This window comes from Thermobia domestica, chromosome 13, assembly GCF_964235325.1.
Source record: "Thermobia domestica chromosome 13, izTheDome1.hap1.1, whole genome shotgun sequence".
Taxonomy (NCBI): Eukaryota; Metazoa; Arthropoda; class Insecta; order Zygentoma; family Lepismatidae; genus Thermobia; species Thermobia domestica.
Window position 1 is genome coordinate 83,462,956 of NC_137466.1, and position 25,578 is coordinate 83,488,533.

Here is a 25,578-nt window from a genome sequence, read left to right on the forward strand (position 1 = left end):
CTTGTTCCATATGAAAAACTAAATACCTTATAGCATTGACCCATTTCATAACTACACAAAATATTGGGGGATGCGTCTCCCTGTCTCCCCGCCAGAGACGCCCGTGTCCAGATATCCTCTCCAAAGAAAGTACATCTCTTACATGGAAAATATTTATAAAAGCTAGTTCAGCGTTGATATTTACAGTGCTGTGGATTTACTGTGATCAGATGATCATCCTACAGGTAATGGCATAAGTTTCCAGGTCATGATTTTTGTCTGGATCAGCGGGATCTGGGTCTCGCTGCATAGAACCAACGAAATCCAGAAGCTGAAGCGAAAAAAGATAAACTGACCTACTTTTAAATATATAGATATCTTACTCTCTTTCAGTGTCATCCTAATCCAGTCCGTGAAAAGAGAGCTTCCAGCGATGTTGCAAAGAAACATTCCAGATCGTTTTCTCGAGAAGAGTCAGCCTGGATCGTCCGTTTATTTTCCTAATAATGATTACCATTTACAGGGCGCAAAATTTCAGTCACACGCACTCGCCAATCCAAAAATAGTGGTCGTCGGTATTTCACGTACAAATTATGAGAGGTGTTCCCTCTGTCCCCGGCCTTTGGTTTGATAAAGAAAAAGATTGCATCAAAAGATAAAATTCCAAAACCAGATAATTAGATTCAGCATAATCAATTTTGAATTGGACAATTCATATACATGTTAAAAAAATATCTTACCTTAAAACTTCACTTTTGTGTAACGCTCTCTCTGTTTGTCGATTGCAATTTTCGGATCAAAGTCTTTAAGAAAAGGAAATTGTCGGCAAATCATCAGCAAAACTCATAGATAAAACTGCACAAAACGTGACAATTGGAAGGAAATTTGGAAATCTCGTAATGAAGTTTTCGATTCAACGTGGGAAAGGAGAGGCGAATTACAACGTTGTGAAGACTTCACTTTCCATGTCCGTTGTGAAGACTTCACATTCCGTGTTTTCTCTCACTCAGTAACAATAATTTTCGTGCGAAACCGAAACTGCGCAGCCCTGTAAGTGTAGGCAGAATCAATTCCTACTGAACACTAGTCGCCAGCTCTAAATTTCTAGTAGCCAGTGGCGACCTGGCGACCGGAAATTTTGCGCCCTGCCTTTTAGCATAGCGTTTCGTACAACGAGAGAGAAAAACTAGTGGATAGATAAGGAATTATTCTAGTTAGAACCACACTACCAGAGTGATGGTATGCCCGCGTTCAGCATGAGCGACGAATCTGCGTTGATCACCTTGTTCGTATTGTTCCGGGACTTGACGATTTGAAGTCTGACGGATCACAAAGTTTGTGACCCATCCTGCCACCACAGCATTCTACCGAGGATTGCTTTTCCTAATTTTTGTGTATTACATGTATATTTATATATGATGTCGTCAAAGGACTTTAGTCGTTCACTTTTTAATCATCATCTTTTATTGTAGGTATGTCGCACGTGTAACGCGACTGGGCAAGACTGTGGGGAAGTGGGAGGCACCGTAGGAAGAGGCATTGATGGAGCAGATTTTGTGTTCTACGTTTCAGCCATGGAGACAGAGAGGTGTCACAAAGGAATGACTGTAGCATATGCTGCACACTGCCAACAAGAAGCTGCGCTTGATAGGTAAGGATTCGTGTCAATAACAATAATTAGACAGTATTGAAATTCGAAATTTCAACTGGTAAAGAATTGTCTTTATTTGAGGTATCTTGTCTTTCTTTGTCTGACTCAAAAATATCTACTCGGTCGAATGTCTATATCCGAATCTATTGAAACTTAACGAACTCGAGCCAAATCTGAAGCGGTTGATCACGAGTAATGAAAAGTGGTGACAATAACATGGGAAGAAGATTGTGATCGAAGCGATGAGAAGCTCGGAAGTCTGTGGCAGATCTCTCACTAACGCCCAGAAAGGTTATGCTGCGCGTTTGGTGGGATGGAAAGGTATTGTGCATCACAAGCTACTACCGTTGAGCAGAGCGATAGACTCGGGCCTGTACTGTCGACAATTGGTGCGATTGCATCTGGCAATTCAAAAGAAACAGTCGGAACTGGCCAACAGAAAGGGTATCGTATACCACGCTAACAACGCCAGACCCTATGCAACTTTAATGATCCATCAGAAATTGAGATAACTTGACTGAGAGGTTTTAATACATCACTGTATAGCACGGATCTGGCACCGTAAGACTATAATTTGTCCTGGTGTTTGCAGAACATCCTGGATCTAATTTGTACTTAAACTAGAACAATTTTCGAGGATTACGAGTTTAAAATAAATATGCTAGCTGTTAGTATATTCGGAGACTAAGAGATCATACGTGTCAACTAATTTAAATAAAGTTTCAAATTTTTGATGTCACATTTTCTGTTGCGTCTCACGATTTCTGAAAACGTGAATTGCTACCGTATACATAACTACCATCTATTTTTATAATCATATAAATATCTTATGTAAACAGGGAAGACATATGGCTGTGTGTGTTGGTTGGGCTAACTGAATAAAATAATACAAAAAGAAAAGCATCGATAAACAACCAAGATAATGAAAGTCCAAGAAAAAACTTTCTGTGATAACTGACTAGTCTTTGTATCCCTGTCCAAAACATACTTGTACTGCTTTCAGAGTATGTAAGATTCAATACAATAAGAAATCAGGACATTTGAGTGCAGTCCACTATTTTAATAATAATGTAGTCATTACAATTCCCATGATTATTATCATTACCATTTCACCACGTAGAAAAAGCTATGAATAAGAAAATTTGTTTATGAATGTTTAAATAGCTAAGTATAATTACGATAATCTATCGCAATGTACCATAGCAAATTTGTCCATGTGACCTGTAATGAGAGTATAAAATTGAGTCATATAAATTTTGGGAAGCGCGTAAATTCTTCTGGTATTTGCACAGTTCTAATTATTCCACAATATTTCTAATATTCGACAAACTATCTTATTATCTATCTATATATATAAAAGAGAACGTACAAAATCCTTTGTCCGCTCATCACGCTAATACGGCTGAACCAATTTCTTTCATTTTGGGGGGGTTATTAGGATTTGGACCCTAGATGGTTTTTATCATATCACTTTAATTTTTAATTACCAGTGTCTTGAGATAATTGACCATTCAAGTGTCCATAACGTACAAATCCTTTGTTATTAGTTCATCATAGGTAAAAATAAACGTATTTATATGCAACCCGCATGACCGTGTCACTCGGCGGGTTAACATAAATGACAGGCGATATACAGCGGAAAATAGCTTGAATCTTCTGTTTAAAATTTTTTAATTGATTTGCTTATTTTTACAGACACTTTTACAATATGCCAGCACCGGGATGACCGCAGCGAAGCGGGGCGGGTTAACATAAATGACAGGCGTATAATGTTAAGATTTACTGCAATCTTCTATGGTTTTTATCATATCACTTGAAAGCGAAAAAGTAAAAATTATCTAAGTAACAAAGTTTATTGCGTTCCGGGGTGACCACAGCGAAGCGGGGTGAACGCTGCTAGTCGTATATAATTTGATTACACCGAATCTAGAGTACACTGAGTCTTCCATATACCAAATATAGTTTGTATCCATTGATCCTAGACTCAATATTTCGAAAATCAATAGGCAAAGCTATCGTTGGGCTCCATCAGTACGTAAGATATTCGATAAAACAAAATTCGATAGTAAAACGTTGACAGTAGCAATCGTCTGGTATTTACTATTCTTTCAGGAATGTTATCTATTGTTCTTTTAGAAATGTAAATCCATTTGTAAACACAAGATGGGAGGTTGATATGGGTTCGAGGAGTTTCTTCTTCTTTCTTCCATATGTGTATAAATGAAATCATACTCTATTTTAACATGACTATTATTTTCTTTATCTCACCATTTGCTTTTACGAATGCGTATGCATATATCCTTTAAGGAACAGCCACTTTGCAGTCAAAGTAAAAGGTAAAATCGATCCATTAACAATCAAGGTCAGTAGTAAAGAGAAATAGTTATGCATTACAATCTATGGCTGAGAGTGTTAAAAGGACTGTAAAAAGCTATTTTATTTCCTGATTCATTGCGTCTTGATACCACAGTAAGAGATATTCGTTATATTGCTAAAGTTGTATTAGGGAAGATGTTAGTCAATTGTTGTGTTTATTATTATTATTATTATTATTATTATTATTATTATTATTATTATTATTATTATTATTATTATTTATTATTATTATTATTATTATTATTTAATATGTATTGAGAACTGTTGTGTCGCTAAATTAATTCTTCTGATTTTTTTAAAGGCCAATAGCAGGGCATGCTAATCTTTGTCCTCAGAGCATAAGCACCAAACCTCAAGAACTGGAAATTCTACTGTCCACCGTAAAACATGAGATTCTTCATGCCTTGGGATTTTCTGTTAGTCTGTATGCGTTTTATCGGGACAAAGATGGTAATCCACTTACTCCTAGAGCGGACAATGGGAAACCTTTATTGAATGAAAAGTAAGTGTTGCGGACAATTTTTGTTATGCAGTAGTATCATATAGCTTCTTTTCATTTCAGATAAGAAAAAGTGGCATTAATAATTTTAAGTAATTAATAGGGCTGCTATGTAATAATCTTCTCTTTTTCCTGTTTATCAATGTCGACGAAATAGAAACTAGTAATTTTCAATAATATAATTTTATGAAATAACTAAGTAATGACTGATAACAAAATGTTAATGATTTCTGAATGATTTCTAAATTGTGTGTGAATAATTTTCTTCTAACATGAGAAAGCACACAAATAAATGAAGTGCTTGGAGGATAAAGGTGTTATGTTACATTTTTCGAAATGTTGCATTCTGGCTGTTCATGCACGTGTTATATGCTACTCATGCTACCTAACACATTATTTGGTGAGTCCTCGTCCTAGTGGAGATATTTAGAAACGATGAAGGTGATATGTTAATATGTTAACGGCCAAAGTTGTGAAAGTCAATTTTCCCATCATATTCAATTTATTACATACGACCTTTTATCATCCAAGCGCTTCAAATGTCATACCCGTAAATAGAAACTTACCCTGAAAATGTTAATAATTGTTTCTAAATCTCTAATCAGGTCGTAACTATGATTCATTGGTTTGTTGTTAACGTTTCCTAGAAGCAAATATATTCATCACCTGTAACACTTTCAATCCTAGGGTTATTTAAATTAACAAAGTCCTGTGTCCTGGAGAAAATAAGGGTTATTTTTTAAAATTTTATCTTGGTTGAAACTTTCAGAAATAAAAGAAAAAGTACCAACCTACTAGAAGATACCAGTTTCCGAACAAGAGCTATTTGAAAAATCATTGCAAACAATAACTTTGTTTATTGCAAAGTAATAATACTAAAGTTTATGAATGATAATGATATACCTTCTTTAGTTCTCTTTATACAATGACTGAAAGATATTCTTGGATCAAGTTGGCCAATAGATAATTTACAAAGCACTCAAAATTACTTTCTCAATAAGCATATAAAATTCATTTTTGGTTAGTATTTTAAATTTTAAATGGACGTGTCGTTCCCGAATGACACTCGGATTTAGCGTAAGTTTACAGCTTGTCGTTCCGGAACTACAGTAGGATTGAAAGTGTTTAGTTAATTTCTACAGTTACCCATAGTTATAGAGAAACTTCTTCAAATGTTGAATTTGTATCTATACTCAGAACAATCTTGATGAAAGTTGAGATGAGCACTTACTATGATCAGAAGTTAATTAGTCTGTATTCCGATATGATCTACCTATTAGAAAATGGAAGACATTATTTAGATTAGCGCAGAGCTGTCGTTCGTTCCTTCTTTACTCTTCAGATAAATATGAATTTTCTCAACCTTTAGCGGCGCTGGCTCTTTTTGTCTTTATTTTCTTGTTTTTTAACTTCTTATCTTTCCACAGTATATTAGTCGAAAAAAGTAGTGGAGTGAGAAAAGCAATTATTAATAGTAATGCACGCAAATGTCAGAAACGTGAGGTCATACAGTTTTTGCAATTATTGAGCTACAACTTATATATAAAAGGTCTTATGAAATATATATATATATATATATAAAAGATCTTATGAGATCAACTCGATAAATCACTGAAGATATGCACGTTATCTTAGCTTCGTTTCAGATGTGCATGTTCGTATTCGCAGATTCATGATATAATATGCACGAGATCATCTGGAACAGTTCTGATCATTCTAGGGCCAGTTCTGTTGTCCTTACTCTCAATTATTATTATAGTAGATAATTTTGTTTTCCCCTTCTTAAAAAAAAAAAAAAAAAAAAAAAAAAAAAAAATCATGTTCTTCACTTTGTCGCCTAGCTTTCTACAATATTTCTTTTCTTTTATAACTTCTAATAAATGAGTACGCTTTATTATTATTATTATTATTATTATTATTATTATTATTATTATTCACGTTTTTTTATTAGATGTTTAAAATATTATCATTCGTTTCCATCTAAAATAGACTTGGCTAACAGTACTAATATGATGTGACATCGTTCATGTGTAAATAATTATTAATTCTTTCTGATTAGAGATATGGTCAGGAAATTTCATAATACACTGCATTAAAATCTGATGATTTTCTATATACATTTATATGATAAAACTACTTAAAATGAAAGTAATATCTTTTAAAGAAGATTTAAGTATGGAAATGCAATATAGACTGAAGTCTCCATTTAGTAGATGAGATCGGCGAATGGTTAAACTCTGCGGCCATTAAATTGCGAAATGTGTTATGAACAATTTTTAAAATAGAACATTACACTTCAAATTATACCTTTATAATGTAAATATAAATATTTAATGTACATACAACATTAGTAACAAGTCTTTACAGCTTCATATAGAAGGGTGAAAGAAAGCCAAGCTTCAGTTACTGTTCCATTGAGTTGTTTCTTAATAATCAAAGATCTAAACTGTGTGAAATGTTTGTAATAGGTGAACACATCCGGATCTGAATATCTTTGTACGGAGTCAAATTCTGTACATTAAATTTGAGGTCCGTTGATTTTAAAGATCCTTAAATCGGTAGTTTGCTGTATTACGAAAACTGGTTTAACATATATAAATTTCTTTGACAAGTTTTAATTACATTCTTTGACGAGTTCTAATTACATCAAAAACTCAAAAAATAAATGTAGTTTAGGAAAAGTACAGTAACGACATCGTCTCAATGCAACTATAATTCTTCCGAGAAACATTGAGAATTTTTTTTATAAAATACAGAACTTATTTCTAACTTATTGAATGCCGCTGGAGTATATCGAACATTCTGCTGTTTTCATTGGCACGATAGAAGGAGATAGATATTTCAGAATTAAAGAACATACGCCGGATGCCAAATATCATGATCTTCCATTTTCAACCATATCTAAACATCTTTATGAACAATCCTAGCCCCCGCCAAGTGAACTTTGTGGTGGACAAACACCGTGTGCGTGTGTTTTCTCGGGGTTCTCCCGTTTCCAACCACTTTCTTCATTCCACCATTTCATTCATTACTCATCATCACAGTCTCCTTTAGCCTAACTGGCATAACCGTGGGACGTAAAACTCAAAAATTTCATTTCATTTTTTTATGAATAAGTATCACGTGCAATGCACAAAATAATTTTTGTACAGCATATGTATTTTACATATGCAGGAGAGTTTAAATAAAAATCGAATAAACTCTATTAATTCTTACATCATGATGTTCTTCACAATAATAATAATAATAATAATGGAAAAGAAAGAAAAATAAAATACGTTTTTCAGTACAGTAAGAAGACTGTGCTGTATCACAAAATCAAATTTAACGGAAATTATAAGATTACTATACGTTTAAAACTGGATGTAATGTATTATAGGGGAAGTATTTTCCATCCGCCATTTTTCTTCATCATCCATCATTTTCGTAAATTTTTACGTACTATATTAAAAAAAAAAAAACTATATTATAACAAAATTCAGTGATTTAGATGATAGGTACCTAGGTCTACACTTTAAGGTATAAAAGATATTTTGTAGGTAGCAGACAGAGTACGTACTCGTAAAATTGTATTTCAAAAGTCAGTGTCAAGAATTATATCACAATCATAGAAAAGACTACTGATATGCAAGTAAAGAACAGTTAAAGATAATTAAGTCTAAGCATCATAATACACACATTTCTCTCTATATATGCAACCTCTGACAAAGTTCAGTGAATGATCCTAAATATTGGAAGTAGATGAATTTTTAATGAAACCTACCTTACTGCCCTTCGAAGTAGTTCCTTCCCATGAATGGTTATGCACTGTTGAGAACGGATGTCCTGGAAACTTTTAGAAAAGTCTTTATGTCTGGAAATCTGTTACCTTTTAAAGGGAATTTGAGACATAAGAACAGAAGAATCTGGAAGACTCAGATCTGGTGAGTATGTGGATGTTCAATTTGCACCACTCCCTCTTTAGTCAGGAACTGTCGGACGATAGTGGCTGTGTGAACGCAAGCCTTGTTATACTAGAAATCATAAACTTTGTTGTGAGTACTGGGGTCGTACTCGTGTGGGCGTTTCATGAAATGTCCCAGAATTTCAACATACCTAGCAGTAGTCAATGCTGTTCCTTCCTGTAGGAATTCCTTGAGGATCATGTCATCATTGTCATACAAAATGATGAGCATCATCTTGATGCGTGATCTTGACCTTGTTCCGACGGTGCGATGCAGGAGAACACCATTCCATGCTTTGGCGTTTCGTTGGGCGTACCTCACACACCAACTCTCGTCCTCTGTAACAATGTACTTCAAGAAATTTGGATCTTTATCCGCCATAGCGATCAAATTCTGTCAAGCATGAACTTGTGCTTGCTTTTGCTCCTCTGTCAAGTGATGTGGTGGTAGATAACAATACGTTTTCCTTTTCCTTAGGTCCTGGGTAACGATAAGTCTCACAGATTCACGGCTAAGATTTAGTTCCCCAGCTATCATTCGCATCCTTAAACGACGATCGTTGTAATAACTGTCCTCACCTTGTCAGTGTTATCGTCATTGCAAGCAGTTGACGCCTGCTGCTATGAGGGACATTAGAAACCTCCTCCCTTGCTTCTCGAAAACGGCCGAACAACTTGTAAACACACTTCAATGACACGACTTGATTCCTATGAACTTGTTTCGGCATAGCATGGGTTCTTTGGCTGTCTTCCCAACCCTAAAACAAAAGTGTAAATTGATCCTTTGTTCATTCATTTTACTGCGATCACTGACCTGGGTTTTACGGACCCGGACGCACTAAAGGTACTGGTAAAACATGAAACGCTGTTGACTCACAATTAAACAACGCCAGCCTATCACTGGCGACATCTGTCGTTACTTGTGCGCGGTGGCTTGTTTCTTCAGTGTTGCCAAGTTGAGAGCAGCGACTTCATTCATCGAACTTTATTGTCAGATGTATATCTTTTTATTTAAAAAAAAAAATCAAACAATATCATGAGGTTACTTCAGCTTCTGTAGTCAAGGTTGTATGTATATATATACTACTCCACAAGATTACTTCAACTTCTGTATTTCTTATTGACATCGTTAATTACAAGTTGCCGTCAAAAACATATTTAGTATTTAAAACTTCAACAACTTAAATATTTTGACTTATGCTCTGCGGTAACTATTTAGTAAAGGTGTTTCAACAAATTCTTTCAACTTAAAAAGATTAAAAGAATAGCAAAGCTAGTATCACAATTCCAAATACTAACTGCGTCAATTGACCTTGGCATTAATCATTAATGTTTATAACATTTCCGACTTTATAAAGGGCGTTTCGAAAAATTCTTGTGTGTACAGTCGGATAAAGGTAAAGAAAGAAAGAAAAAGAAAAATACTACGGTCATGATTTTCCTATTTCAACCTAATAATTGGCTACAGTAGTAAACAGCTTTTCGTTTGAAACGAATGAACCTATATGACTATTTAATTTTGATTTTTAAATATGTATCTGTTACAGTGTAAAATATTGTATTCCTTTTCTTTGTGAATGTAAATGCAACTACACAACTTCTCTACATCTAAAATTCGTTTTTACAGAAGTGTTATTGACACCACAATAGAATTGTAAGGTATAAGAGATGATTATCTTTCAATCACGGTAAATGAATTATCACAGGCAGAATTGTGATCGTGAAATAACAAGATAGAAGGGAAAATTCTTTAATAGGTGAGATCGGAAATGGAAGGAAACATTAGCAAAATAGAAATGGTTCTCTATAAAACATTTTTGTCAATATGAATTCTTGAATAAAATACAACGCTCTTAACCCATTACCCACCATTGTCCTATTTTTGGGACGCTCAGAAAATTACTGGAGCTTCACATAAAAAATAAAATTTCTGTTGCATTCTGTCACTCAATGGCACATAGTCTTAAAATAAATTATAAAAGCGTAGTTGTTTTTATTTTAGAATTTAAATTCGAATGCTACTTATTTACTCATTGGGGCCCCGGTGGCTCAGTGGTAGAGCGTTCAACTCTGGTGCATGGGGTCCTTGGTTCGATCCCAGCTCGCGCCAAGTGAGCTTTGTGGTGGACAAACACCGTGTGTGTGGGGGGGGGGTTCTCTGGTTTCTTCCATTTCCTTCCACTTTCTTCATTCCACCATTTCATTCATTTCTTCTCATCACAATCTCCTGTAGCCTAACTGGCATAACTATGGGACGTAAAATTTAAAGATTTATTTAGTTATTTCTTTATTTTCAGAAGAAAACCTTAAACTTTTTTAATACATAAAATTTTGCTTTTAGAAATTTTTTGTTATAGACAGAAGCATAATAACCGGCTTTAATGCACTGATATACTTTTTCGTCTTTAGCAACGAACATGTAAGTTTGAATTGTTTTGAAAACTCGCGACCGGAAAGTAGGACGTTATTCTTTTCAGTTTTAAAGTATGAATATGTACAGTCTTGTTCAAAAAACTCTTGGCTACCTACCTTGCTTTAGAAGGCGATATTCTGGCATCCGTGCGTAGGAAATTATATTCTTTCGTTTAGAGACCTCAAAGAAAATCCACATTTGTTTGATTTAATTCCAACTGTAGCTAAGAGTCAGAGGTTTTCAGAGAGAAGTGGGTGACGTTTATATATATATATATATATATATATATATATATATATATAACAAGACTGCACATAAATGAAATTGTATTTATAGTATGGGATGTATTGTCTCCAATTATATAAAAAAATCCAAATATTTTGACTTACCTAATTCCAACGGTTAATGAGTTAACTTTCATTTAAACTCGTTAGTTTTTTATTTACTTTTTTTTCTTACGTCCGTTGCAAAATATATGCAATTTCTAAACGTTTAACATGTAAAGTTATGAACGAATTACTTAGGTTCATACTGCTAATGTAAATTATGTATAGATTTTACATATCTTGGACGATCTGTGGATTTTTTGGCTCTTATTGATATTTTTGTGCTTATTTTTTTCTATTGCATTAGCTTGAAGATATGAAACTCAAGATATTGCATAAGATATGAAACTTAACATTTATTACATATTGTAACATGTATGTACTTTCGTGTAGCACTATATTATATTTGTGTGTGTGTTATGTGTGTGTGTGTTCAAGTGACCGTCTGTTTCTTGTGTTTTTTTTTTTTTTTTACTTTCTAACTTTTTTTTTCTTTTGCTATTGTTAGCTATATTCTTTGATTTTTCAATTTTGTGTCGTGTTTAGGTGGTAGATAAAGCTACATATAGCCTTAACCTCGACATGTAAAATAAGTCGAAATAAATAAATAAATAGCTACTTCATCACTCACACTTTGTAAATGAGACTTATTATTATTATTTATTAATTTCTAGGTTGCAGACACGTCAGTGGAGCAACAAAGTAATTCGCAAGATCGTGCGTAAGAATTGGGCAGTCCGAGGTGGAGTTGTTGAACGAGAGATGCAAGTGGTGGTGACTCCTCGTGTAGTGGAAGAAGTTCGAAAACATTTTGGCTGCCCGGAACTTGAAGGCGCAGAACTGGAGGACCAAGGAGAAGAAGGAACAGCTCTCACACACTGGGAGAAAAGAGTTTTCGAGGTTTGCACAGAATCGTCTATGCAATCGTACAATATACTGTGTGTACAGTCAGCATAATGTAAAAGTACTGTGTACTTGCACATGTATGTTCTTTCTGTAGCTTTTTTCTTGGATACAGAGAGGCTGTAATTCTCTGCAAGTTATTGAAATGCATTAAATTGCTTCATTCATTCCCAAGTTATTGTTGGCAACTGAACATATAGAGAGGAGGTACGCGCATTTTCTGGTTATTGTACCGGTACCTAGAGACCTAGATGAAAAATTAATTTCGATAAAGATGTTTTCGTCACTATGTTATAGAAGTTCTGAAAAGTGACAGAGATATGAAAAGAATTAATCTTGTAAATGGAACTTATACCCGGAAATGTATCGTTTAACCACTGCATATCTGAACGTGTATCCGCGTCACTCTGTAAACTGGCAATGCAAAGAATTATTAATTCTGCAACAAAAGCTGATTTCACAGTAACTATACTAGGGGTCACACTGACTTAGTGGTAGAGTGCTTACATGCGGTTTAAGAGGTCCTGATTCAATCTCTGGTCACGGGAGTGTAGTAGGTAATATTTTGTTCATGGGTTCTCTGGGGATTGTCCTGTTTTCTCTTATATTCTAATCCCACAATATTCCCACTTTCATTAATCATCCATCTTTAACCTACAGGGCATGGGACGTAAAACTGAAAAATTTCATTTAATTTCAACAGCTATATGACAAGACGAAACTAATATTATTATCTCCACAGTGATAACCCACAGGAAGATAAGGAAACTACAGCTAGTTCCAAAACTCAATCTAGTAGTAGTAGTAGTAGTAGTAGTAGTAGTACCACCACCTAGAAACATGTACTAAATTGTCAAATTTTATCATCTTAGTCAGAGTAGTCGGGCGATCCCGGCCTCCCACTACACATCCAGCACTATCCGTGCTTCTAAACCCTTTGTGCCACTCCGAGTAAGATAGTTACAAAATATGTCATATTTACATACATTTCATGTTATTTTGGTTTCATTATGCATATATATACATCAAACATGTAACGCATCTTATTTAGGTTCTTTCTCTCTCTCACTCGCTTTCATTTGAGATGAGAAGAAATAAATTATTATGTAGTAACCAATACAACAATTGTAGTGAAGGCGTGGGGTAAGTAAATACTGTATGTGGCAGGGGAAAGTGTACCACATATCATCTAATGTGTTGGAACATCTAATGATTGGTATTATAGCCAATATAAAATTTTATTCTTTAATGGTATTCTATCAGTTGGATACGTAGTTTGAAAATAAAAACTACATCATCACAAAATCCGAAATACAGGAAGTTATAAGTAATTCTATCATAGTAAGAACAAGCAAGCGAGAATGAATATAAAAATTAACATGATATTCTTAATATTATAGTAATGAATTAGAATCTGAACTTATTTGATATTTAAGCTTTGTAACAATTTGAACGTTGTTGAAGACGTGTTAAGTATAGACATCATTTGTAAACAATAGAAGCAACTTCCTACAGTTTAATTACTATCCGTAAAAGGAAAATATTTTAGAAGCCAATTGCATGAAAATCAATAGGAGAAATTAGTTTGGTTAATAAATTTAATTTAATTATCATAGTATCTCAAATTCTATCCAAATTTCCTCTGTTCATATTGAAGTTTTTAGGGGTAATAGTTAAAATTAAGACTTAAAAAATGTTATTTCGTTCTGTTTCTCAATTTCACCAATAATAACAACAACAAGAGTCTCAAAACACAGTTTAAAAAAATCTATATTCATAAGTTCAATGAAATAATAAAGGACGTTAGTAACTATTTATGTATGTAGAATAACCTAAAATTATTGTTACTCTGATTTTAAAATCACTAATTTATATCTAACGGAGAAAAACTAAAGTTGTATCTTTAAATCATTTCAGAAAATAAGAAAAGTGTTACCCAGAAAGTTTTACAGCACCACATAAAGAACTTTCTTTACATCGAGCTACAAGAACAGCATGATGTTGAAAATAAAATACTAAAAGTTGTGTTTAAAGAGGAATCAGATTTTAATGTGATTTTTTTATTCTCTTGGAACGGCCGTTTTGTAGACAAATTGTCTACCATTGCTGATGTTAAGATAATAATTTTAGTGCATATAATATCATAGCGTTTGGTTGTCTGTCGAATATTTACGACAAATTTATTGAAATTATTTTACTTACAGATAACTGTAATTCCTGAAAACACCTTGCATTTCTTAGCTTTCGGCTCTTCCCTAGAGCCTTGATCCCTGAGGTTAAAAACAGGAGAAAGAACGAAAATGTAATGAAAGTAAACGAGACTAAAAATGAAATTGAGAGTCTTGTTTTCGAATATTTATTCTTTTGTTTAAGAAATTCAAAGTTCAACTTAGATAAGGGTAGTTAAGTAAGGACTGGAAGGCGGTATTTAAGAAAGGCAAACGACATTGCATAGAAACAAAAACACCAATAGGAGCTGGCAACCTTCTACTACAAAATTAAAGAATACACAAATTGAATTTATCATGTTGCAGTGCGCTGCCCCACCATAGGATGAGAGACCAGAAGTTTGAATAAAGTGTTTCTTTCACACTGCTCGACCTTTGTGAGTCCGTTTCTTTTACAAGATAAAGTTTGTTATTGCGTTGAATGCCGTTTGCTGAAAATACTGGGTTTCTGTATGTTTTAAGTGCATTCTGGAGAATAAATAAGCATTTTAGAGTAAGTTTAATTTTATAAACAAATATACATATACACTTTTGTTTACAGAACGAAGCTATGACTGGAACGCATACGCAGAATCCAGTATATTCCCGCATTACTTTGGCTTTGATGGAAGATACGGGATGGTATAAAGCTAACTACAGCATGGCCCAACCATTAACTTGGGGCCGGAAACTTGGTTGTGATTTTTCCATGAAGAGTTGTAAAGAATGGATGGATATTGAAACAGGAAGGTAAAATAATATTTTACTTTATTTTACAAGTAGTTATGTGCATAACTGTTAAAGTTATATGTGTAACTATTAAGGAGTATGTGTATCACCATTAGCAGAAGACAAACAATAAATACATTTGCTCAACCAGAATAAAAAATGTTATTTAGTATTGGCAACGTACAACACACTTTTGAACGTCATAAAAATTCATTTTCTCAGTTTTCTCGAAAATTACTCATGAGAATTTACCCTTAAGCATGTCAACTTGTTCAGCCCGATATTATCTATTGACTGATGTATGTGTTACATTTAGATAGTATTATAGAAAAAAAACTTTTAGAAGGCATCATTGTATTGGGGTATATCTCATTACGTGGCGTGTATATCGTCTTGCTATAGAGGAGCCATTAGGAGATGGTCCCTGAAGTTTCTTACCAGATGCGGAGGAAAACGGATTCCCTACTTTGGTGCTAACGTTACCAACCACGATCACTCTGTTTTACACTATTAAGAAAACTGCTATTATATAATAGATGCTCCGAAAAGCCTTGACACGTGAGTAATGGCAACGTCGCTGGCTGCGAACTGTCAGAGACCATCTCTTCCTGGCTACTCCATAGTGCCATAGTGTAGATCATGATAATAGTATACCTCAGTATAAATTTCATTTTAATAGGTGTCATGGTGTCGTACAGCATTCATGTTTAGGATTTCGAAAAAAATCTTGATTTTTCTCGAAAACTACGCATGAGGTTTTACTCTCGTTCATATAATTTTGTTAAGCTCGATAAGATCTATCAATTGATATATGCCATCTTAGGATGTTTTTTTTTTCATTAAACACTAATAATTTTGTAGAATTTTATTATGTATTGTTTTATTATTTATTTATTTATCTCACAAGAGCTGAAGTAATGCAATAACAGTAAAAATAATAAATGAGTCACTCTGAGTTAGAAATATGTATATTAGTAATTGGAAAAATATTGCAAATGATATCTGGCCTGGGCTCTCTTACTGGTACTTCTATAGTTGATTACAAGCACAGTTATTGGGTCTAAAGACCCAATATATTTCAGGCAAAAAGTTTCTTCTAGGCCTTATATCTCGAGAACTACATATAGTGTAGTCAAATCAAAACTAACAATTTACTCAGTATGATGTGCTTATTCCGTAAAAAATACGAAAACTTGATTTAGGGGTCGTTCAAAAATTTTGTAGCCCCTGATTCAAAAAATTCAATATATTTCATTCAATCAAACATTTTCTTGAATTTTAAGAATGATCCAAAGAAATAAATCAATACCAGTTGTTATTACCATTACTTTCTTACAACAATTTCTGATCGGAATATGCTACCAAAACTTTTGACGAAAGCAAATTAATAATCATAGTAATTTTATAATGGCTAACATGAATTTACAGGATTTTGGATGTAATCGTAAAAACATGAGTAGTTCATTAGCTTGTGACTTTGAAGCTATATTTCATCAGAAAAACTAATTTTCGTATGGATTTAAATAATAGCGACTTAAAAAAACAGTAGAGTTCACAATCAAACAACAGTACCGTGTATCCCAAAAGAGCATTTTTATTACAAATTATGTCTAAACGTTTCAAATTGGCTATAGCCTGTACTTTTTCTTAGTTGCTCTATGTACGGATTTAATGAGGGAGAATAGGGAGTGTTACCAATGGTAAAAGAAGGAATATCTAAAATGTGTAGCAATAACATTTGAACCATTCTTAGATATTCAATGAAAAGTGATAGGTAAAAGTGTGAGCAGAATTATTAACTAGTTTCTCGTTTTTGGATTTCCTAAAACTTCTCCAAAATACATTTAACTCTAATAAAGTAAATAAATAATCTCAAACTACGAGGGTCATTTCAAACGTTCTGCACACTGAAAGATATTGTGGAAGTAAATAATTTATTGTACAAAATATCTTTACAGGCCTTCAGTATAATTTCCATCCTTTCTTACGATAGCTTTTGGTAGGTTCTGTATTCCGAATAGGGCATCTTCATTGTTGAGCTGTCTGATCATTCGGGTCACCTCACTGGAAGCTTTATCTCAATTGTATCGAAACGTTTTCCGCGAAGTGGTTCCTGCAATTTGGGAAACAAATCAAAGTCTGGTGCGCTCAAATCAGGACTGTATGGCGGGTGGAGAAGTATTTCCCCATCCATACTTATGGAGTGTTTCCCTCATTTGTAGTTCAGTATGCGGTCTTGCATTATCGTGCAAAATGAGGACACCAGCTGCAAGCACGTCAGGCCTTCTTTGACGAATTTTTGAATGCAAAACATTTTGCAGAAACAGCTTTTGCATTTTGTAGTATGCGCCTGTGGCAGACGCCCCCTATGGCACTCTATTTGTAGGTATCACTCCATTCATGTCATAGAGAAAAGCATCGTGAGTTTGAGTTTAACCTTTGATTGTTGTCTCGAAATTTCTTCGACCGTGGAGAGTCGGAACTTTTCCATTGTGACGACTGAGATTTCAGTTCTGGTTCAAAATCTCGTATCCAGGTTTCATCAATTGGAACAATTCTTCGTAGAAACTGATCTCCATCTGTTCGGTAACGTTAAAGCAATTCTTCTGTGATTCTTTTGCGACACGCTTTCTACTCGTCACTCAGATCATGCAGAACCGATCTGACAGCGATTTTTCTCATCTTTAACTTTTCAGTGATGATTCTGTAAACTGAAGTGACAGACATTCTAGCTTCATATGCAGTTTCTTCACATGTTTTTCGTCGATCCTCACTCAAAATGTTATTCACAATAATCTCAGAGATCTAATCTGTTACAGTTGATGGTCTTCCACTTCTTGGGTTGTCCGCAGTGCTTACACGACCTTCACGGAAACGAACTGACCACCGTGATACAGTGCTACGATCCACTACACTATTTCCACAAACCTCTCGCAAAGAATTCTAAATTTCAGTTGGATTCTTTCTATGTAGAATTTCGATTTTGATATAGGAACGCTGGTCACTATGTGTAATCCGACGTGAGTCGAGTTCACCTTCCATTCTAACACTGAATTTCTCACAACACAGTCACGAGAACCAGCAAACACAGACAACCGTTAAACCCAATCTCTGATTTACAACTGACATAAAATTGAACTTGATCACACAACTCAAATGGCCGCGCATGAGCTGTGTGCAAGGCTTTTGAAATGACACTCGTATCTCCTCGTATTATTTTTTGGTGTTTTAAAACTCAATGCTTTTAATACCACCTGCGATACTTTTGTCTTCTTCAGAGAGGACTCTACCTCCAAGCATTAAGTCTAGTAGATATGTACATATTGGTTGTTCAGGAAAAATACTTTCGCATAGGTACGTGGAAATTATTTATTTACTTTAACATAATTGCTTATAAAATGAAAACTTTAATGTGTTATATTAAAGCTAATTCGGAAATTTTATAATATTCGTAACGTTTAACGGAAAACTTTTGACCAAAGGATGAAACATATATCAATTGTTTAATCTCATTGAGCTCAATAAAATAACATGCTCGAGGGTAAATCCTCATGCGGTTTTCATATAAAACGAACTTTTGTATCGCTAAAAAGTACGTTATTTGTTGCCAATAATAATAATTGATGGTTTATATTTTGCTAAAAGAAATTTATGTACTGAATATGTAGTAAAATACGTTGTTAACTAACATATTGCATCTGTTGCTGTTTGTCGGATTATAGATTTCAAATGGTGACACACACACACACACTTTCCTTTACGCAAATACTACTTGTAAGTTAATAGCAATAGCTATATATAAAAATGTGAAAACAGTAACTTCGAATAACAAGCTAGTATAATTTGAATGATTTGAGTTACTATGTTAATGCATACAAGACACACTAGTCATGAATTCCATTACCTTCTAGATTATGAATGCTCGTCATATTTTCATAATTCATTTATGCATACTTAAGCTCCCAACGCCTCCTTTAAAGTCACAATTGTAAGCAATAGTTCGAATTGTGTTGAATTAAATGTGAACCTACAGTTTTATATATAGGATGTTGAAGATGTAATCTATTATTGATTGCCAACATCTCCACGTGCAGCTGCTTCGTCATTGGATTCAGACCCACCCGGCCATATTCTACTGTATTTTATTTTACTGCAAAGTTGTCAAACATTTCCTACAAAACAATTATTTAAGCTTCCTTACGCACGCGCGCGCACACATACACAAAATCTAAATTAACTTGCCATTTTAAAACATTATAATTGTTAGATCTGTATCATATTGAAAATGGTATATCATTTCTTGTAACTATAAAAGCACACAATAAGTTGAATGCTTAATAACTTTGACCTCATGTAATAATTGGTAATGATTTATTTTTAAAAATATAAGTAGTAATGGTAACGTCATTCTAAGACGTTGGTCAGAAACTTGTAATGGCATTTCTTGAGATTTTGACAAGATTTTGAAGTTAAAAAATTCCAAGTGTTCGCCACCTCTGTCTATTATAATTAAATGGAGAATAAACCTGCTATATTTCAAGATATTTTGTAGATTGGTTTCTTCTAGAGCGACAATCTCTTTCTGCTGTTGCCCACTAAGTAGTAATCAGACGATATTGTTTTGATTTATTTTGATTAGGAAGAATCCTTACGAAAGTCAAAGCTATTCCTCTGACAACTCAAGACAACTTGATTAATAAATTTCTTAGCAACATTTTTATTGTTGTTACACAGTTAAACTACTTCCATATCTACCTATCTACATAAATGGGCGCTGGACCTGGACACTTCTGAGCTTTTTCCCTATTCTATAATTTTCTTTTCTTCGTGCGTCTGTCTCCTTATCTGATGAAGCATTTTAGCGAAAGCGTCCATAGTGTACTTCTTGTAGTGTGTGTAATAACGTATTTTCCCACTTTATTTGCATCGTTGGGTATTGCACCCTAATTTTTAGAAGATTATTTTGAACTTTATTTTTGCTTCGTGCATTTTACTGTCATTTTTAAAACTTCTTTCTAATTTGACCACTGAAATTACCGCAAACAACGTTCTCATTAATTCAAGACTGCAGAAACTGATAGAGAATGCTATATACTTCGTACTCATTATGATCACCATAAATTTAATTAGTAATTCAAGATTAGTCCTATGTTACAAAACCACAATGAAATAACAATAAAAATACTGTATTTTTGATTATCGTATACTAGAATAAAACCCAGATTAAAACCATGAAAAAATCTGCATATTTTACACACCCCTAGTTTTCAGTGACCAAAATAGATTAAAGAAGTGCGCAAATTGCATGAGTAAGTGCGGCACATTTTCAAGATATGTATAAGATTCAATGTGGTTATATTACATTGACAAGCTTCTTCAAAATAAAACTTTTAATTTTTAATGACACGTCTAAAATATTTTAAAAAAAAAAAAAAAAAAAAAACCGTTCCACAATATATATATATACATTCATTGACAAAAGTAAATACCATAATGTAGATGCAAATTATGTATGAACTATGCTCTTTACTTTTGTTGACGACTGTAAGAAGTACTAACACAACTTTAAAGCACAAACTGCCAGGTTATATAAGGTAGTCTAAAAACTATTGAATCTTTTGCTCACAATATTGCGTTATTGTCTCAGATCTCAAGGTAAATGAATAGTAGGTCCAGATCTAATGTTATTTGACAGCTGAAGCAAGTAAATGTACAAAAAGTGTTGAATTTCTTATAATCAAATATAAAGTATTGCGCGTAATGATGAGTGAATTTTCCACAAAACGGCACTACAGTTTTCAATTTTATTTTGATAAATATGCAAATGCTCTGCAGGTCTCTGGGGGGAAAAAAATACTGTGTACAGGCAAGATACAGGTTAGCAAAAGATCATTCAATCGCTTTCTTTCTGGAAGTTTCGATGTCTAAGATGTTTCTTGCAGTGGGTAATCAATCACAGCAAAAATGGATGATACTGGCAAAAGTTGAGCAAGACTGGCACGTTAACAATCTTGACATCATCAATGATCTAAACATCCGTTACCAAATAGTAGTAAACCATTTGAAGAAAGCTGGATATACAAAGAAGCTTGACGTTTGAATATCTGACTCAGACATTTACTCTGTCTGCCAATCTCTACTGAAACGTAAAGAACTCAAACCATTTTTGAAAAGGTTGATCACTAATTATATAAAGAGTATATCTTATAACAACAATGTGCGAATAAGATCATAGCCGAAGCGAGAAGATACTCCACAGTTTGTGTTAAAGCCTATGAAGGTTATGCTGTGCGTGTAGTAGGATTGGAAGGGCATCATAGACTTGGTACCGTACTGTTGACAATTAACGCGTGTGCAACTAGCAGTTCAAAAGAAATGACCGAAACTAGTCAACAGAAAAGATGTCGTATACTACGCTGACCATACCAGACTGCATACATGTTTAATGACATCGCCAGAAATTGAGAGACCCTGACGGAGGTTTCAATTCATCCATCGTGTGGCTCGAACTTGGCAACGTCAGATTATTATTTTGTTTCGGTCTTTGTAGAACTCCCCAAATAATGTTAAGTTAGTTTCAAAAGAGACCTGTATAAACCACGTGTTACACTTTTTTGTCCGAAAACAACAAAAGTTCTATAGTGAGAAATTGTGATTAAAAAAATTTTAAAAAATAAAAAAACGAGCAAAATGGTTTTATAATGTTATTTTCCAATCACAATAAATGTATTCATAATTTAATTTTTACCTCCAAAGACTTAATACTTCTTACACAGCCTGATATAATTATTTTTAAAAAGAGAAACTTTTGTAACCAGATACGTATTATTATATGTAAAAACGAACGCACATATACATATAATAGCTGCATTTGTTTAGATTCCCTCCGTGTCTTAAGGGTCTTGAGCTGACGGAATTAAACCATCAAAAGGATAATTTCTTGATCCATTTTATTTTTCCAATATTGCACTCTGGAATAAAATTTAATGAAATATGAGGCCTCGCTGCACAACGTATGTGTGTGTTTCGGGTATTTTTAGAAACATTAGTATAGTTTGGAAAATTTTCCTTCCTGTATTAAAGAACTTTGTTTATTCTTTCTATCAACGTAGACAACTTGAAATAGAATCAACCATGGTCACGCATATTACCAAATCACAACCACACCTTCTGAATTATGAGAAGCTACTAAAAAGTAGAATCGCCCTCTAATTATCGAAATACTTTACCCTTAAGAGCCTGACATACTAAAAATAACACAAAATTTAACCATTTTTCTTTCGCTTGTTTTTCGCAAGTGAAAGGAGGTAATGAAATGCAACTTACCATAACCATATATAATGTTATTCTACAACAGAAAATATAAACCTGAAGAATTTTCAGTGTTGCTATCCATAGAAATTACAGTGTGCCAGAAAACGTTTCCTACAAAATCTAAGTTCAGGCAGCAACTAGAGAAACGAACTCAACTGCATTTGATTGCGTATTATGTTGTTTTGGTATCCTGTGAACTACTTTTAAATAACATTATTATAACTAAATACAATATTATTTAAAAAGTAGTTCACATGATACCAAAACAGCATGATACATAATCAAATGCAGTTGAGTTCGTTCCTCTAGTCTCAGCCTTAACTTAGATTTTGGGGGAAATGTTACTCTGGCAACACTGTAATTTATGTGGATGGCAACACTGAAAATTCTTCAGGATCATATTTTCTGTTGTAGACTAACATTATCTATGATTGTGGTAAGTTGCATTTCATTATCTCCTTTCACTTATGAAAAACAAACAAAAGAAAGATGGTAAATTTTGCATTACTTTTAGTATGTCAGGCTCTTGAATACTATGTCCACTGCTTTACAACTTTATAAAAGTTATTAAATTCATCACTTTAAAGTCCGTGTATTTGTTACGAGTACATTGAAACTATAAAATCACATTACTTTCCAATGCCGATTGTTCACAAACTACTACGAGTCTCTCTTTAAAATATTAGGAACAGATTTTTTCCCCATACAACATAAAACAAAAAATTTCCATTCTCAATTGCCAGTTGTACAAATGTTTTCTGTACTAATATCTAGTAAATAGATTTGTTTTCCAAATAATATAGCTAGGTAATTATAGCTACTTGGCCTTCAAATTTCACTTACATTAACTGAATTTACTATAAAGAGTTTTTTTTACTTCTTTAGAAAATTAATAAACTTCCAGCATCTTTCCTGTATCGATTTTTTTAACTAAATTTTATAATTAAAACAAACTCGGTTTTACAGTACTCTCCACATCGCTGGAAAGAAAACAACAACACAAATGTATACGTAAAAATATATTAATATGGACAACACACACTGAAGTTAACTTGTAATAAAACCTCATAAAAGCTACAAGGAAGAAACTTAGATTTTAAAAATATATATATATATATATATTTTCAGTGGAACGTGTTTATTGTAACTTTCAAGGGAAAAGAACAACCATAACTGCAGCTTTCTTCATTTAATCTTCTTTTGTATTAGGTATTATGATAATTACAATGAAGTCGATTAGCGGTTGGTCAGACTACTCCCAATTGCTTGGCAGGCACGCGCGTCATTTCATTTCCTCTCTGTAAGCGCATGATTAATGGGACACCAAAAACTGCAAGAACTTTTTATGATAACCTTAGATATATATATATATATATATAACCTGTAAAAGGAATGTAATTGTTTTTATATATGTTTCAGTCAAAAATCTATTCATCCATTTTGTAACAAAGTGAAACGAGACCCACTGGAAACTGAATGCACCGAAGATAGAAATTCTGTCGCACTTTGTAACCTTGTGGAGCATGCTGACGAACTGCCAATACATTTTCAGGTAACGTTTATTTTTGTATTTTATTTTTATTGTTGTTCTTTTTAACACTGCAAGAGTATAAACTTAATCGTACTAAAATAAACAAAACACTTGGAATATTTTAGATAATTATGGAACTAACCTACCAAGAGATGGAAACAAACATAATTATGGAACTAACCTACCAAGAGATGGAAACAAACATAATTATGGAACTAACCTACCAAGAGATGGAAACAAACAGAATAATAAAACTTGAATGCTTTTACGATGAGTAGCAAATAAAAGTTGTCTGTTTGTCCTGTAGTGTTGCGAAACATGGTCGCTTAGTCTGAGGGAAGATCGTAAACTAAAAGTATTTGAGAACAAGATCCTAAGACGACTAATCGGACCAAAGAAAAACGGGAATAATGAATGGCGGAAACTTCATAACGAGGGTCTATGTAATTTATATCGTTTACCAAACATCGTTCGGGCCATCAAATCTAGGAGGCTCAGGTGAGCAGCTCATGTAGCCAAAATGAAAGAAAGTAGAAACGTTTTCAAAGTTTTAATGGAAATCCAATCAGAAAACGACCACTAGGAAGACCTAGGCTCAGATGGGATGACAATATCAAGATGGATCTCGTAGAAATAGTAATACAAAGTAGAATCTGGATCCAGCTGGCTAAGGGTAGAAGTCAATGGAGTGCTTTTGTGAACGGCAGTGAACTTCCAGGTACTATAGGCCATAGAGCTAATTAGTTAGCAAATAAAAGTTACTTTTAGATTAAATTTAGTATACATTAATAAGTAATCTACTGAGTTACTTCGTCGCCAGCTTGGAAGCCACATACTTTTCACAATCGTCCAATTTTAATATCATGGAATTATTAGGTCGTGTCCTATCCTGCTTACAAATTCGAAGTTAAGCCTTATGTGCATTCCTTCAACTTGGTCTGCCATAAACTCATATAACACCGATAGGAAAACTTATTAACTGATAAGTGTACCGCGTGATTGTAACTACTTGAATAACAACAAAGGTCATATATCTTAACAAATTTTGGCATTTGTATTTGGAATGGGATGATTTCGATACCTTTGGAATCCTCTTGTATCTTCATCGAGGCAAATGTTACCTTCGAGTTGTAGATCGAGTTGATAAATTACATGTCAGTCCTTTGATATCTCCATCCAAATATTAAATTATACAGCTTTTTTAATACATTGCACAATTCCCAGAAACTCAACTATAACTGTAAAATACAAAATGACTTGGAGACAAAAAATCGGAAGCTGAATGACAGAAGGTGTTTAAATTTTTCGAAGTGAGTGGAATAGCCATCCGTATTCTATTGTAGAAGAGCCATTGTCCATCATAGAGATTTGTGCGGAACTGAGCAATGAGTGTTCCTGTTTTTTCTTATCTGGAGGACTCAAAAAGTGTTCACGTGCAGGTTTCTGTTTCACAGTGAAGATGGTAGGAACAACCGGCTGAAATTTAACAAATCGTTCACTGCACGTTCCGATGTGAACTTTGATTCAATAGTAGTAGACTTTTAAGATCGTTTGACGTAGAAGGTGGTGCACTCTTTTAATAATTGTTCCTTCAAGAATCGTTGAGCAGGATGCCCGGAAAGTTCTCCAGAAGTAGTGATGGTTTGGGTAGCAATGGATATTAGTGGCTACTGTGTACTGTTTACTGCTGGTGCAACAGGAAAATCA

At 33.8% G+C, this 25,578-nt stretch overlaps 1 protein-coding gene across 1 annotated transcript in view; it reads left to right on the forward strand.

The window, feature by feature from the left end:
* Positions 1 to 25,578, forward strand: part of Invadolysin (leishmanolysin-like peptidase, invadolysin) — a 390,958-nt gene that overhangs the window by 333,803 nt on the left and 31,577 nt on the right. The window contains exons 6-10 of the mRNA XM_081735983.1: positions 1,452 to 1,630; positions 4,308 to 4,508; positions 11,862 to 12,087; positions 14,860 to 15,047; positions 23,760 to 23,892. Of these exons, the coding sequence (XP_081592109.1) occupies positions 1,452 to 1,630; positions 4,308 to 4,508; positions 11,862 to 12,087; positions 14,860 to 15,047; positions 23,760 to 23,892 (927 nt within the window). The remainder of the gene's footprint in view (positions 1 to 1,451; positions 1,631 to 4,307; positions 4,509 to 11,861; positions 12,088 to 14,859; positions 15,048 to 23,759; positions 23,893 to 25,578) is intronic.